At 39.1% G+C, this 17444-nt stretch overlaps 1 protein-coding gene across 20 annotated transcripts in view; it reads right to left on the reverse strand.

Annotated features, from left to right (window-relative positions):
• COBL (cordon-bleu WH2 repeat protein) overlaps window positions 1-17444 on the reverse strand; it is a 174596-nt gene that overhangs the window by 22992 nt on the left and 134160 nt on the right. For all 20 annotated transcript variants that reach the window (XM_068936152.1, XM_068936146.1, XM_068936148.1 and 17 more), the window contains one exon: window positions 643-952. In XM_068936152.1, coding sequence (XP_068792253.1) covers window positions 643-952 — 310 coding nt within the window. The remainder of the gene's footprint in view (window positions 1-642; window positions 953-17444) is intronic.

A 17444-nucleotide genomic window follows, 5' to 3' on the forward strand; every position in this document is an offset into this window, starting at 1 on the left:
AGAGTCACTTGTGCTTGCAGTCAGCTTCAAGTTAAATTTAGGTTCTTGTATTTTCTTGCAAAAACTTCAGGAAAACGTTTATTTATGAAAAAAAAAGCGAGGGGAGTATGCTGAAAAGAAAACCATAGGTATAACAGCAGTGGAGGCTATCATCAGTTGAACATATAGGCACACACACACACGCACAAATCAAATCCTAAATTTCACGGGATACAATCCTTTTCTACCTAGCTTTGAAGTGGCTTGATTCTCTCCATCCAAATCTGACCTACATGTAATTTTTCTAGATCAACATACAGTAAAGTTTTACGCATCTCATATGCTATAGTACTACAGAATAAACCAAGCTCTAGCAAAACTATTTCAGATTTCTTGGAGAAATTAACTCGAGGGCAGTGGCCTCGTGCAAGAAATGTAACTACAAGTTCAAACAGAAAAGTGACCTTTGCTTGTTGCTACAAGTATGTCACTGGAGGGGATTTGGCACTGAGTTTTTTTCATGGGGAGGAGCAACTAAATTGGTATTGGTACTGGTTTATGAAAGGGTAGAAGAAAGTATTAAGTTGATTTTGTTAAATGTTTCTCCCTACAAGGGGGACACGCAAGATATTCTCAAGGAGCTGGTTGCAAATGAATTTTTACCTCTCCGGAGCACTGTGGGATCCCACGTTCTCATGGTAGGCGTTCTTGACAGGGCACGTGTCTCTGCCATACGTCGTGTCTGCCTCAGCGGAGTCCATGAAGCCATTGACCCACTTGTCTCTCAACTTCATACTGTCATTTTGCGAATCTAAAGATACAATATCTGATGGGGAGCTCACGACACCTGAGTCTTCGGTGGTGTCCTCAGATGCAAAACAGCTGCTTTCGGATGCTGTTTCTTCTACCTCTGATAGCTCCAGAACCACATCATCCACTACATAAACATTATCATGTGCGGGAGGCAGGCTCTCTGAATGAAACACAGTAAAGAAAAAAAAGGTTAGCTGAAAGTCATTAGTAAATATATCAAACCACCGAGAGTGAGATTCTGAACCCATTGAACTCAATGGGTGTTTTGCCATTGATTTCATTGGTTCCAGATCATCTCCACAACACAGATTCCTTTGTAATTGGAGAAAGACACATTAATTCCATTAGAAATACTAGGATGGAGCTCAGTATTTGTACACATGAAAAAGATGATTTGCAAAATGATAAAATTTTGTCCTTTGCTTTTACAAAGGTGGCTTACCTTGCCCATCCTGTGAAATTTGGGGTTTATAACATTCATATCAAGTCTGTTTCCTTTCAGCTCTGAAGAAGCAACTCTCCAAGGACAGCTTCTTGGAGAACTAAAGAAATGGGAGCTTTCAGCTCCTTCAAATGAAAGGGCAGGAAGGTAAATTTAACTGAGCTGGTAGGAATGAGACGAGAAAAAACTAACAACAAAAAAAAAGATGGAAACAAAATTAAACTTCAACTATAAACCAAAGTTTAAATGATGTGCTACAAAAAAATTCACTCCTGTTACCACTTCTGATGACATAACCTTGTTACTCCTCTTACACGCTGGCAAATAAGTCATGACATTTCCGATAAGAAGTCTATAGAGAGGTAAAAACATGCAGCATTTCCCAGTTAGGACGCTGACTTGGTAAATTAGACCTACTGCTGGCCCACTGGGCAAAACGCTCTATTTCACCATTCTTCAATTTCCTATGCGTTAAGTGGGGAGAGTAATAAACATCTCCTTTGCAAAGCATACAAAATCAAAAAGCGTTATAGAAAATTAGACACTATTGTGCTTAAAACAAAGCAGAACCTTTTCCATCTTTTAGTCGTTTATAAGGAAGGAGATGAAGGGATATGACCTTTGCACGTTTAACTTTGTTAATGTTGCAAGTGATGAGACATTAGACACAGTAAAATTTTTTCATGTTCTGTTTTAATTTGGTGCCTATGAACTAATTGGTTTTTTTTTTTGTGAAAATACAATTTTGTTATTTCCCTTAGCAAATGTACAGTTCTGGACTCCATTCCGCAATTATGCCATTAAAGGGGAACTCCCAACAGTGTCAACAATTTCAGAGGGATGGAAGACAGAATCCAGCCCAAACATATTTCTTTTGATCAAAAAGAATCAATAAAGACCAATGTGAATGTTTAATTTGGAATTATGAGTGTACTCCGTTCTCTTCTTCAACCTCAATAAACAAAAGGAAGATTAAATAATATACATTATGGCCTGATCCTACAAACACTTGTGGTGGACGTTTTAATTATAGGAGAAGTCTCAAGTCTCTAAGCATGACTATGTTTAAGCATATACTTAACCATTTGTAGGGTCAGAATGTGTAAGTTTTCGAATTATATGGGAATCGACAGGCCAGTAGAAACGATAGGGAGAAAAAAAAATCTGTATTATTGTGCATATACAGAAGTATTTTCTTTAAGTCAGAGGAAAAAAATGTATCATAAAAATTATTTTTTAGAGATGTACTTTAGCAGTGAAGCTTTGAGTAAAGTTAAAATAAAAATCAAATCAACCTTCTCCTTGACTGAGGTTACAAGATGCCATTAAGTATTGAAATTGATTTCTGACAGCAGAAGCAATAAAATTCATAGGGTTACAAATCATGATTAAAGTTGCAAGTGCTGTCAAGCATCAATATTAACGACGGAAGATGATACAAAGACTCCATTGTGACTTTGGAAGGAATGTTACTTGATTTCTTTGACCTTATTTTCTATGACATCAGCTCTAGGTTCCAGATTTAATCCAAGAGATCGTTCCATTTAAAAATGTCAATTAAAAGAATGAGTACATGTTATTGAATGTATTATGGTATGCTCACGACAGAACAACAGTTAGGAAAACACCAACATCAAGGAAAAATAGGAATTATTTGACACTAATCACCAAGTAATACACAGCCCCCAAAACAAACAGTCAGTGTACAGTGCTTGGTTTTCAATGAAACAAACAACAAAAAACCCCAACAACAACCCACCACCAAAACGTTAGTAAAAGCGATAATATGTTAAAAACAGAACAAAAGTGAGATATGGCACAGCAAAGAAAGCAATTTAGATAGATAGCAGGAGCACTTGGAAAGTTTTGAAGTAATGCACAATGCAGTATACCTTGATGCAAAGAGACCCCTGTATAACAAAGGCCACATCTGTTGTCCCCAAGATGCCATAAATGAGCAAAGCTGGGGCAGTAATCTGTAACAAATTACCTAATTCCCGTCTCTGACACAATGAAGGTAGATTTTTCCTCCCGAGCCTTCGCTCTCATCTCCTGATCCTCTTCTCTCCTGCCTGCAAGTATTTTCTAATATAGAAGAACTTGCATCTTCCCATTCAGGAATTTAGTCCTTTTCGGTGACACTACCCTACTAGCCTACTGCAGTAACAAAACTTGCATCTCTTACTGATTTTAGCCAGCAAGGTCAACTGTGGGACTCCTGCCCACCCCTTCTTCCCATATAACAACAGACAAAATGAAAAGCAATGTGAGAACTGATCCATTAGCTCTGGATCTCTCTAGCTGCATCATTCAATCCAGTGGCAGATCTTCCTTATTCAATGTCTTAAAGTGTAATTGAATTCTGAAGCATGGCAATATAGAAAGGCATCTTCCCAGCCAACAATTCAACTCCTTCTGGCCACACAAAATCAAAATATCTCCCTCTATCAGTTTGTCAAAGCAGTCTGCTACACACTTTGTGAGAGTGGTACAGTGCGTTAGTAGATTTCCACTGCTACTCACCTGAACATGAGAGCACACACATAAACCACGAGCACTAAAGTTGTATGTCATGTCAACAACCCTGTTTCAGCTAAAAGAAGCAAGAAAATACCATTGTTTTAAAATGGAGACATCCTTAGATAGATTGAGAAAGACTCTTATTCTTCCTCCTATACTCTTTGTTAAGTTTCCACCAGTGCAAACCGAAGCCGATGGGTTGCATGAGCACACAGAAGATTTCAAATATGGTCTCTGTTCTTCAAGACATTACACAGCCAAAAAATATCCATGTAAGACACAGAATACTAAACAAGTAATGCAGAATTGGACACACAAATAATGATTGCCACAGATACCTTAATGCATTGCTGAAACAGTGCTGTACCTCAGAAGACTGTCTCTATTTCTAAACAGGTAACAATACCAAGCTCTTCTTTCAGTAACATGTAACCAAGTCCACTGGCTTCAGGTGGGGTGCTACGCTGCAAGGGGAGTAGAATTTGGCTTGTAGTCTCCGAGTCATACTCAGATTTCTGTGTGACATCTCATCCCTAATTGGGATGAGACAGTGCCCACCAGCGTCCTGCATTCCCGCTTACCTACCTCATACACCTGGTTGCAAAATCTGCAAAGCCCAAATTAGTTGTGTACCCCAGATCCCCCTTGCTTAGCAGGAAAAGCACTGCCGTTGCACAATTAGGTCAACTACGAATTACAAAGGCTTTCTTCTGGGGGGCGGAGGGGGTTGTTTTTAAGAATGCTGTCTGTGATCATCAAGAGGGAAAGAGGAGAACAGCTCATCAGTAAAGAATGCGACCTTCTTGTTTAACACAAAAGGGATCTTGTCGCTTTAATCTCAATAGACTGTAAGTAATTAAGACACCACTGAACTCCACGCCGAGAAGAATCATATCTGCATTCATACAGTTCAATATTGCATATATGTACACATTACTCGCAGAGAATACCAATGATGGGTAGAGAGATAAACCTCACCTGGTTTAAATGCTATTCAACGCTTTCAGAAATGAAGGTTAAATTCAGTATGTGAAGACTATTGCAGGTAAAATCCTCACTTTAATTACTATGAAAATAACCACCACTGACTTTGAATGAGATCAAAATCAGGCCTAACGTGTTCAAAAGATACATATCCTACCCAGACTCAGGAAATCTGAATTGAAGTCCACGTTATTAAAGCCCAAGCCAACACTCAGTCCAATGGGCACAAGGCATAATTCTTTACTTTCCAAATTTTGACTCTCAGTGCTAAGTTCTGTGACCCTGTATTTTTACAGCTCTGCTAGTGGTCTGCTGCCACATTCAATAATGACAGAAATAGCAAATCCAAATGCATTTTTAAAAGAGGTAATAGCTGATTTAACTCCTGCCTAGTGAATAACTGGGACTCTGTAATGGTTCTAGAGATAGAGAGTTCCTGTAATCCCTGTCAGCTCTTGCTCAAGAGGTTAGCAACTATTTTCAGATTTCTTTCATCACCTGTTTCACTTTTTTTTCCATAGAGTAAAACTGTTTTGCTGTAGTTCAAATGGTCTATTACAACAACATTCTAAAAAATATTAAAAATGTCCTGATGTTAAACAAAATTAATTCTTAAGACCTCTTAAGACCTCTTATGTTACAACATAATTATTTTGCTGACAGTACTTAAAACTTCTAGTAAGAGAAAGAAATATTGCTCTAGCTTTTTGCATCTGCAGTAAAAGTTGGACCATGGCAAAAGACTAGTATTAAAAGAAGTGTAAATTTTTTCCACACTCTTGGAAAAAGCCTGCAGGAAGAAATGGGAAAAGAAAACATTTATTATGGCAATAATTTAACAAGTTTTCACACAGGTACAATGTGTTCTGGATACATTTTACTCATTTTGCTCATCCAATCAAAAACTTGTAGCAATAGATAAGAATTCAAAAGCATTCAGTAAACATTTAAAGCACAAGACTGACTTCTTTCTTCTCATGGCAATTGAAGCTGTTTTAATCCACTATGTTTCTTAGCATGCCTGAACCTACATACAGACTTTCGAAAGAAAATTGAAAGAAACGACTGAAGGAAAAAAAGGGAAAAGAAATGGTGACCACTATACATTAATGATAAGGGTGGGGCGGGGGGAACAGATCAAGCTCAGATATTGTTTCTCTCTCAATTCCTGTGACTGTGTTGCAGAAACCGGAAGTTTCCAGGAAAAGCTGAGATGAAGAATCATGCTTTTTTCCCCCTCCAAAACAAGGATGCAGGGCAGCCTCGTGTTGCCTCAGTTCAGTTAGTTTGTAGAATCACAGAATGATTACATTTGTAAAGAACCTCTGGAGATCATTTAGTTTAAGTTCCTCCTCACAGCAGGACTAACTTCCAGCTTAGATGGGGTTGCTGAGGACCTTGAACAGTTGAGTTTTGAAAATCTCCAAGCATGGAGATTCCACAGCCTCACTGGGAAATCATGAACCATTCCCTGGGCAATGCTTAACATTTCTCCCCATAAGTAATTTTTTCTTAAGCCAAATTAAAATTTTTCTATCTGCAACTCGTGGCTGTTGCCTCTTATCCTTTTGCTGTGCACCTCTGAGAAGAGTCTGGCTCTGTCTTCCACTTCCTTTAAATGCAAGACAGCATTTAAATCCTCCTTACTCTCCGCTTCTGGAGGCTGAACAAGCCCCATCACCCCAGGACCTTCATGTACATGTGCTCCAGCCATCTCAGAAGCCCTCTGCCAGACTCTTGCTGCCTCTGCTCTGGTTTGACAACATCCTGTTCCAGGGAACCCAAAACCGAACCCACTTTTGGACAACAGAGACAGACGTGGCCTCATGACAGCCAAGTAAAGGGGAGTAATCACTCCTCTCCATCTGCTGGCTATGCTCTCACTAGTGCGGTCCAGTATGTGGTTAGAGCTTCATCACTGTCAGGGCGCGTTGCTGACTCATGCAGTCATGCGTGTGGCTCCCAGCTCTCACATAATGAGATATTTTCAGTCTCCTTCCTAGCCTTATGCCGCATATTCATGCTTTCTTTGCCAATAGGTTCTTTAATTGCAGACATCCATACTGCACAAAACCTAAAACCAGGAATAAATCCCTTCCTTTACACACCAGCAAACGCTAAAAAGTAGAAGACTCACAAAGGAGGTGTCTCACTAGACATGCCATCAGAAAGGCACATACGGAGTATTATTAGATAAAATCTGCACATCTTTGACATTTCCATAGTCAAGCCCAAGCCTACCACAGTTACCCCAGCTATATACATCTATTCTCCTATGGAGCTAAAATAAACGCAATGTGCACTGACTTAACCTCCCTTACCAACTTGAGCTAGTTAAGCGTTTCTCTTGAGGTTAAACCTGTCTGCTGTTGGTGGATACCTTAACACAAATGTATTACTGTAATTGTTGCAAAAGTCTTTTCTAGCAATAAAGTTCCCTACATCAAATATGATACAAGATGGAGTGAAACCAAGGAGTGGTTGAATGAATATTCAGAAGAATATTCCAGTTCCCCTCATCGTTTTCTTCCCATCTGTAAAAGACTGTCAAGTGCTGTGCACGAACATTTGATTTCCCTTTCAAACTTATGCTGAAAACGGTTACAAAGTCTCAGAACTGCACCAGATAAGCCTGTCTACTGTCTCTTCGAAGACTCCTAGAGGAAATGAATACTTCAAACAAATGGTTGCTATCCTCTCTCATTTCAGACCTTTATTCTCACCACCTGCCAACGAGGCAAACAAACAAGAATCTCCAAACGAATGCAATATGGATTTTCCAGACAGTAGAAAATTAACATACAGGACTTTATTATCCCTATTTCTTTCCCATAATCCTTTCCTCAAAGACTACAAAAACCTCTCCGACCTCTGCAAAGCCTGTAGGATCTAGAATGCTGCTGCTGCTAAACTGTATTTTTCCTCCTGGCACTCTCTTGAACATTGCTCTGCTGGTTTCTTCCTTGTTTAAAAGCATTCTTTGAAGGCTCTGACACCCCCCACACTGTAGCCTTCCTTCTTCTAGGGGATGAGACTTATGATGGATCCCTTTCCCCACAACAAGAATACAAAGACCAAGACGCTCTTTGACACGAAAAGGATTGGTTGTGAAAGTAGGCCCTTCCTTTGATTAACTGAACAGCATTGCCACTCGGCTTGGAGAAGGACAGCTTTTTAAGAACAGGCCAGTACTGTGAGTTCTCCAGTTCCTCTTATACACAATAAAGTATGACGGAGAGACTTTCATAGCAGTCCCTGGTATTCACTACCTGGGGTTGACAAGAGCCTAGAAGTACCTACCAGGTACCTCCCCGGCTCTACTTGGTCCTTTAGTAAACTGTGAGGAGAGGGGCCCAATTGATGCAGTTCAAAAGACGCAAGACGACAATGTAGGTTAGAGGAGCAGAATAACATGGAAATGTATTTAGGAGTATGTAGTAGGTGGTTTCAGACTTGCACTTTATAAATCATCATGTGCAACACTAGTAACTTGCAGGGATTGATAATGGGGCTCTTTGTGGGAGCCTTTGTGGGACAGGAAAACCTAGATCTAAAAACAAACTGCCCTATATAATCAGCCTAGCGGAGCAATAAGCCACTCTTCACATTTTGCTGGTGATTATTAGTTTTGAGTGATAGATTTTGGTAATCTGCATCCTTTAAAGAGGTGGCCAGCTTCAATTCAAGAACACTGCCGAAGCTAAATAAATGGACTGTGAAGGTGATTTCCATTTTCTTCAGCCACCTTTGAGAACAGACTAGAGACTTGATAAAATTGCTTGAAAAGTAAACGTAGTATAATGATTAAAACCAGAAATGATTAGTGCACCTATGCAATAAACCGATATTTTATTAGGTGATTTTTAAGACCGCAGGAAAAAAGGCCATTTGCTCAACTTCTTAAGCTTCACCATCCTTCTCCCATGCATTCTGCTTTAGTCAATTCATGCTCCTCTGTTTTATTCTATTGTTACCAATTTCATAAAATCTCTACTACAGTTTCATATTTCTAGCACAATCCATAGCAAAAAACCCCATTTGCATTGTAATTATACTTTCCTTCCCCAGAGACTAGCTGTCAGCAAACTCAGCAAAGAAGAGACAAAAAAAACTCCCTAAGCCAAACACACATACACATATATATATACACACACACACTTGTGGGAAAAAAAGAGATTATTCTGTATCACAAAGGCATCATTCTACTCATCATAGTGCATTTATTTCTGATTAGACGTGATCTAAAAGTAGAGGAGGGTAGAAGAGAATCAGGTCAATCTCCAATTAACTATCTATTACTGAAGTCATTAGGAATTACATGCATATAAGTAGAAATTTTGATCTGTTGTCTTCTGTTTATTGGGACAAAGTATACTTGCCTTACTCATGTAAGCAAATCTTTTGAGCACTGCTCATCTTTTGCACAACTGAGAAAAAACACCTTAAGTATATTCCTACCCACGCAGATTTATTAGGCACTAATAGCAACAACTACTATTTTTTTCCCGATACCAACAGTTAACAGTGAACTTCAGACTGGTGTGGCTAACAAAATGGGAATTTACCACTTTCATTGTTTTGTTTTTCTTTTTTCCCCTTTTCACCATTCAGAACTATGATGTTGCTCTTCAGGTCCTCTACCAGTCCATCCATCATTTTGCCTTACATCACCTTCTATCTTTGCATAGAGTAGTATCTAGAGTATCATCTAAAGTCAGACAGAGCCCTGAGAAAATTAAATGTTTCATGCACAAACCACCTAACTTACAATTAGAAGGGCACAAAATAACTCCATTTAATTGCCCAAAATATGCTTCAGCCAAACCACCAATAACATAAATACCTTCACAAAAGATTTTCAACAGCGAGCTCCAAATTTAGATATGGAGACATCTTCATATATCTCTGCACTCTAAAGACATGAAGGTCTAGTTTGACTTCTTTAATTTACATTAACCGTCTCCTTCCCTCTGTGATCTTCTGATTAACAGAACATCTGCTTTCCTGCCCAAAGCTGAAAGAACAACAGGCTTTTCAGAAATACTTTGGCTCGCTGTTTACCTTTGCAGTTACATTTATAGGAATATTTTAACCTAGAAAAACACACTTCTTTTCTGAGTGTATGGTTAATTATTATGCATTTTACTGCACGTTCACACTAGATTGCTCTGGTATCATATCGTTCACGGCTGAAAGTCTCCCAATGACGTAAATGAAAGTATCTATCTGGAGAAATGCTGCAAGAGTACCTCAACACCTCTCATCACTAACACATTTTATCTTTTGAAACAGCCTCGTGAAGAAAGAATAATTCTTGCAGCTATCAGATCAAAACTGAGGTCCAGGCTACGCCAAGTTACTCTCTGGAGGTGTCTCACCATCTCCCCTCAAAAGGGGCATCTATGCCACTTTCAAAGTAGGTTTCCTAGTCACCATGAAGACCAGGCTTATGTACCAGGAGGACAGCGAGACTAGGACGATGCGTGCCAAGCAAACCCACCACGTGACACATTGCCGGGCACCCTGGGGCTATGCTGTCAGCAAGGAGCTGCAGACATACTGCAGAAGCCCATTAAAGCAATTGCTTGCATGGACAGAGGGCAAGAGACAGGCTTCTTTTCCGGTAACACAGGCATAACGAAGAAATCATTGCACAGGACAGCAACCATACAGAGGGTATCGTGAACGGCAACTCATCGCTCTAGCCATAAGGTTATCTTTACTCGCAGCGCACCCTGAAGCACTGTAGATGTCAGATACTTGGGGCACAGACCGCTCAGAGAAGAGCTTTGCTGCTATGCCACCACTCCTCTTTGACAAAACATGGACCAGATCAGATCACTTCAGATGCAAGCAGAGATGGAAATACTTAAGCCAGCACTGAATTGGGCCCATTCCTTCATAGCTCCCTTGTGAAGCCAATTATCTCGTCAGTCGTGCTCTGCCCTGTGTCTCTCTTTCCCTATTGACTTGCAATACTGGGAGGGAGAAACGCAAAAGCAATAACTGGCTGCTATGCTTTCTGCAGATCTGTGGGTAGTGAAAGGTTAATGGCAGTGCTATCTCTGAACAGTGCTCTGACATGAAAAAAGCTCTTTGGAAACAGGTCATCACCTGAATGCCCACTAGGAATAAGTCCTCTTAGTTTTCTCTTTTCATATTCTGCTCTGTCAGCATCAGATCCTGCTTCCACTGAATCAGCTGGGCTTTGCCAGTGACTTCAAGGAGAGCAGGATCGGACCATTCACTGATTAAAATGCAAAGCTGCAGGTATCTCCTGCATGGGAGGAATCCCCAGAGGGAAAATTTGTCTGCATTTCAATTCAAGTGAAGCATTTTAAGGCTCTCATTTACACAGTTTGCTCAATAATAATGTGTGTGCCGCCCGTATAATGGGGTATCTGATTTAGCATGCTTAAGTGCTTTGCTGGAGCAGGGCCATTTCTAGAATCTGAAGGGTTAGTATGAACGTATCCTGAAAACAGACAAGCTCGTTTGGGAACCTTTCACCTAAGTTAATGGGCTTAATTCTGAATAGGATCAGCATAAAAGGTCATTTTTCCAATGGGAAAATTGTAAATGTCTTTTCAGTTTCTCTTTTCAGCCTTGGCTCCTAAGGAAAATATGTTTAGAAGGTCACACTGTGGGTAACTTCATGAGTCTGCCTATGAAACCCTCCAGTAACTTTTAAACCTGTTGGCCAATTTCTACTGAATTAGTCAGGAAGGAAAATAGTCTTAAAGTTCAGTTCCAAAAGTTTCATGAGCATGTAGAAGGACAGAGTAAGGAGACTTTATTTACGTGTCTGCCGCCAGAAAAATCTCACCCTTTATTATCTACCAGAGATACCGCAGAGAGAGATGCTATGAACTGTAGGAAAGCTTCAACTATAGTGTAGTGTTTTTTAGATACCAGAGAACAGAGTCGGTAAGGCAGAAGTCCAAAATAAATGCTTAAGGAATTGCTTGATGGAGGCTGGGATAGGAAAAGAAGGAAAAGAAGGAAAAGAAGGAAAAGAAGGAAAAGAAGGAAAAGAAGGAAAAGAAGGAAAAGAAGGAAAAGAAGGAAAAGAAGGAAAAGAAGGAAAAGAAGGAAAAGAAGGAAAAGAAGGAAAAGAAGGAAAAGAAGGAAAAGAAGGAAAAGAAGGAAAAATCCTCAAACCTTAATATCATCCTTTTTGGTTTTGAAAAGCAGGAAGGTGAAGATTCTCCATCCATTTCTTTTCTTCATATCCCTTTCTAATTAAAGAAGACCCTCCACGAAAAAAAAGAAAACATCCCTCATTAAAACACTTCCAGAAGTATTTCAAAAGCCCCAAAGAACAGATGAAAATTTTTCCCCCAAAATAGCTCATAAACAAAAGGATTGAGTTCAGAAAAATTTTAGGCAAATTTGACTGTACCTTATAAACCTTATCTTCACCCTCCTGATTGCTCCTAATTTCAGCATGAGTGTAAAAAATTGTCCTCTCGCCTTAAAGTGGCCCCTGGCAGTTATTATTACTGTTCATATTACAGCCAGAAAGTTCAAAGACTTCTGTCTCCCATGGCTTCAGTCTCCTAATTTTCTTACAGGTACTAATTTAACTCTGTGGAAGAATCGCAAGGAGTTTCCTTGTGCAAGGATTTTTTGTGTAAAAACATTCAATCAATACATTGCCAAAGCTGTGTATCAAGAATAGCGATGTGTATTTTGTGTACCTTGAAAGCAAAAAAAACTCTTCTTTTTGTATAATCCATGTCCTTTGTAGGAGGAGGCTGAAGATCGGTGATTTCATTTGAGGAACATCTGAATCACATTGATTAGCTCGATGAATACAGAATAGGAAAGTTGCCAGGTACAGAGGAAACTGGGCATGCCCACAAGGGAGTGGAGCAAACAAGCAATTTTTTATTTTTTCTTCTTTCAAACAAATGTTTTCATTTGGAAAGCTTGGGCACTTAAAGTTCGATGCTTCCTCAACTGACTGGTCAGTTAATCAGTATATTGTTTTAGTTTTCAGAAGGCAAGTAGAGAGTGATTTTCAAATAAAACGTATTTCTGAATAATAAATAATTGATAAAATATTCACACTTGTGTTTAATCGAAGTAAGATTTCTTTTGGAAAAAGAAAATCTTTTCTTTTTGGGAGGAGAAAGTGGGATAAATTTTACCTGGTAAAACATCAACATTCCTGGTTGTTGATGTCCGGAGTCTGAGAACCCAAAAAGGGTTTCAGAATAAACCCAACGTAACCCTGCATTCCTGCAACAGACCCAAAAGTACTTAGCTTCTACTTCTAGTAATAGAAGGAAGTGATACAGGTTGGCCCTTCTGGAGTATTCAGCAGTTCACTCTGAGGCTTTCTGTATATCAAGTCAAGTCTCCAAGTTCGTTTAGCTTCCAAAATGCTCTTTCATGAGCAACAATAAAGAAAAGAAAATTCTTATTAAAGTTTTGTGAATAGATTAGTTTTTCTTAAATTCTTTATATTCAAGTCTTGACTGCTACACATATACACACACACCTTATAAATAGATATGGTTGCTTTTTTCATTTAATAAAGGGAAAGTGTTGAAAGTACTTCCCTACTAGTTTTCTTGTTTTTACAAACGGAAAAAATACTTTCCCCCGTTTTGTTTTTAACTTCTTGTCAAGTGAAAAAATTGAGGAAAGAACAGTAAAAGGAGAGAAAAGAAGCACATTGCTAACCTACACGCTTTTAAAATCAGTATCAATAATTTTCATTGAGGTAAGAAATTGGGCTTTTCTGTTTGTTTGCTTTAACAAAGGAGTGGATTTTCCCTTACCATTCCTTCCCTGTTTACAAGAAACTACCACATTGTTAGCAACTTTACTTTTAGCTTTTAATCACAATAGCCATACAAGAAAAAATATGTCAGCCATAGCCGTCCTTTCTCATTCTTTCCTCCATCTTCTTTTGTTGTAGGTCTTTGTCCTCTACTACACCCCACCTTCGCTTATGGTACGCTAGGTTGGAAAGTAATTTTTGCTCCATGCCAAGAACCAATTATGGGATTCACAAAAGGAGCTGACAAAAGAGACTCTGTCTCTGCTCTCAGCCTTTTGCTCCCTCAGGCCCGAAAACCCAGAAGTGAATGTACATGGCCAGAATTCTCAGTTTCTTAGAAGAAAGCAAGCAGTCATTTTAGTGAGTGTTTACGGACTTAGAAGTGGTAACAGGAAAAGCTGAGTATGAGCATCTCTAAGGCTGGACAAGCACGTTGGTATGGGTATTATCACCTACCTGGAATAGAAGACGCAACAGTTTTCAACCATTTGCTTTCTGTAGCTCTCCGTATAAAGGAGTGCTTTGAATCAGCAGGACCTTGCATTACAAATTTCAATGCCATTTCAAATGCCAACCTTCAAGTTTGGTTTGGCCCATTATGTGTAAATCAAGCAGAACTTGGTTTAAATAACTTAGTTTAAATAACTCGGTTTAAAGTTCCAAAACGCACGTACAAACACAAACCACATGTGTGCATGCAGCTGGAGACTGATGTTTAGTCCGCCTTGTTACTGATAAAGCACAAGTCTCTCTACTTGCATGAGCGCAACAGTTTCTCCAAATTCCACTGGCCCAAGGGCAACAGAGTATGTTTAACATGCTGCCCAGTTATTAAAGGTAAGGCTCACAGAGTTTAACTTCTCTTATTTTGACCGAGGAAGAGGAAAACTGAGAATATAGTTTCACTCAGAATAAACATTTGCAGTTTTATCCACAGACCACTTGGCTTGCAGAACTGGGCTACAAAGGAGATTAAAAGAAGAGAAATGTCTCTACCTTTAGACAGAATGGGGAATGTGAAGCTAAGGATTATTCCACAATTCATAAAGTAAGTAAGTAACCAGTCAAGAGTTAAATATTAGGAGCATGAGATTAGAAGGAGCATTTGATTCACTAGAGTCCAGTCCCACACATAGTGTAAACAGAAAATATTTCACTATATTCAAAGGAACTTACTACACCTTATAGCCGTTACACTAGGGCTGATTTGTGCCTCAAAGTCTACAAAGCCTCAGGTATTATCTGTCACATCGTGACAGGCAGCAGAGCGGCATATAAAATCCTCCCTCTCCAAGTGGTGCTACATTTACCCAGCCTTGGCTCTCCTTCTTCAGGCCTTTCTCAAGGCAAGAGAAAATGAAAGAGATTTGATGACCCAAACTTAGGATTGACTTATTGGAACTGAACAGCAAAATTTCATGTTCAAGGTACATTCAAGATATATAAAAGAGTCAGTACCTACTCTGTATCTTTCCAAGTTCTAAAATACTTAACTCTTGTTACTGGGTTGGATCCTATCAACAGTCCTTTACCACCTGACAGCAGACCATCACAGGATACTATACAACAAACAGGTAATAAAGCAGCTAATTCTTGCACTGAAGAACGCAAGCTCACCTTCCCCTTTCTCTGCCCCAGCAAAAAGAGCGGAGTTTACTATGCATAAACTCTTTTGGACAAGCAGGGAATTGTAAATTGTCGTTTCGTCTTCTGCCAACTTCTTATGAATTTTAACAGTGGCCTTACCTAGCCATAGAGATGCTCTACAAGAGCGTATTCACATCCTGTACAGGAGATATCCGCACAAGAAGTGCGTAAACAGTGACTGCAAGTTCGTCTCACTGCCCTTGAGGGGGGAGTTCATAGTTTTGCAGTGACATTAGAAAACAACATGGCTGTAATTTTGGAGGGATGGAATAAGTTACATGCTGTCTTCTAAAATAACATGTATTTTAGTTTGGAAAGTTAAATGGTGCCTACTGCATGCACTAAATATATATTGAGAGTCATGGTAGTGACTTGAAGCCAAGTTAGGAAGACAGAACTGCTGTCTTACATACACTCACGGGGCCCGATTCTCACACTGAGGCGCTTCATACTGGGAGGGAGCTACACGGACACCTTGAAGCGGCTGTGAACGTAAGCAATGGGTAGATGAGAATCATGCCCACAGAATTTATTTTACGTATACAGAGTATAGGGACAGATGACGGGCACAGGATAGATTGCCGGGGCATATACTTAATAAATAAATGCATCACAGGCCTCCGCAATTTATCACACCATTTTGACTGGATCCTCTATCATCACTCTCCCCTGGCACTAATTTGAGCACTCTAAACCTCATGGCCAGCTTCAAATAGCTCCGGTTAAAAAGGAGCAAAAAGAGGAAGATTTCCTCCTTCCATTTAATTTCAGCTTCTCAAAGAAAAAGACAGCACTCATTTCAATCCTCAAAGATCAATCCCTAAAAAAAATGAAATCATGGCATGTAGAAAAGACGTTTAAGGACATTTGGATATTCCCTCAGTCCTCAGTTTTAGTCTCTGAATGACTGAATTGCTGGTAATGAAGACATCTGTCTATATAAGAAGATGGATACCAAACTAATCCGCACATGCTTTGAAAACGCTAAAACTCATGCTGATAAACCTTTCTAGCAGAACATGTCTTTCTATACTGACAAGTAAAGCTGACCTACTGCTATGCACTACCTCTGGAGCACCATATGCAAGCTCGATTCACTAACTTCCACACCTAGGACACAACTCATAAATATGCAGGCAAGAGCTATGCAATGTGAGAGGAGACACATGCGACCATCCTTTGCAAGAATGGCTAACAGTACAAATTTGAGCTTAAATCTGGACACAGTCATCAAAATAGCAAGACAGGTGAATATGATTTATCTGAGTTTTCCTATTTGTGATGAATTTGGTAAAAACTAGAAAAAAAATATTTTTTGATTGCTGAGGAGAACCATTCAGTAACAATGTCTTATTGTATGAAATTCTTAAAGACTGAAAATCTTTGTATACATGCAGTATCTATTAACTTAAAATTAACTTTTAGCAATATTCTTAGTTGCTACCTATTGCAAATATGTGACAACATCGGCTCCCTCTGGTGGTCAAAATAATAACAAAAAACTTTTGTATGGCCACTAAGCAAAATTCGTGCATCATGAAGCTTAATCTGTTTATAATTTCACTGGATTTTGTAGGAGTGGAGGACATTTAACACATATCAGAATGAGATTATTCATAAATTATATGTCCTTATTTCCTAAGGGCACTGAATTTCCCAGACTTTGCAGTCGTAATACTTGAATTCTTTTGATTTATAAGCTATATATGCTTTTATGCCTCCTTGTAAAGGGCTCAGTAATTTTTTCCAGTATTTCAATATTTTTTTTCATTTGCTTTCTTCACTCGAGGTATCCTGCCTTGAAGGAGAAAATGGGAGCAATGCTATTTGGTAGCACAGAAAAAAGCTGAATAAATTAAATGCATTTCTTACCAACTTCAGTAAGCCCATTTTGGTGGAAAACTGTAATGTAGTAGTGCATTTGTCATCAACTCTTCCACGTCAGTCTCATTAAATTTCTGTTGTATTCATGGATAAAATGCTAGGAACAAAACCAAACCACTGTACGTTTAAACAAGTGCTAACCTAAAACTCTATCCTAATACCTAAACCGACGTTTCCTCTTCTCACCAAAAATGATTAAAAAAAAACAAAAAAAACCCTTGGAATCATTTCCATGAGCAGAGAGTCAAGGCCATTTTAGAAATCCTAGGCTGAAGCCTAGAATAAGGCTCTTCCAGAGTATTTCAGCACTGAGCGGGTACTCATGAACGGAAGTTCCCATGAATTCATCTTCCCATGACTGTATTTTGCTTAAACATTTTACTC

Source organism: Struthio camelus, chromosome 2, assembly GCF_040807025.1.
Source record: "Struthio camelus isolate bStrCam1 chromosome 2, bStrCam1.hap1, whole genome shotgun sequence".
In the NCBI taxonomy this organism is placed as follows: Eukaryota; Metazoa; Chordata; class Aves; order Struthioniformes; family Struthionidae; genus Struthio; species Struthio camelus.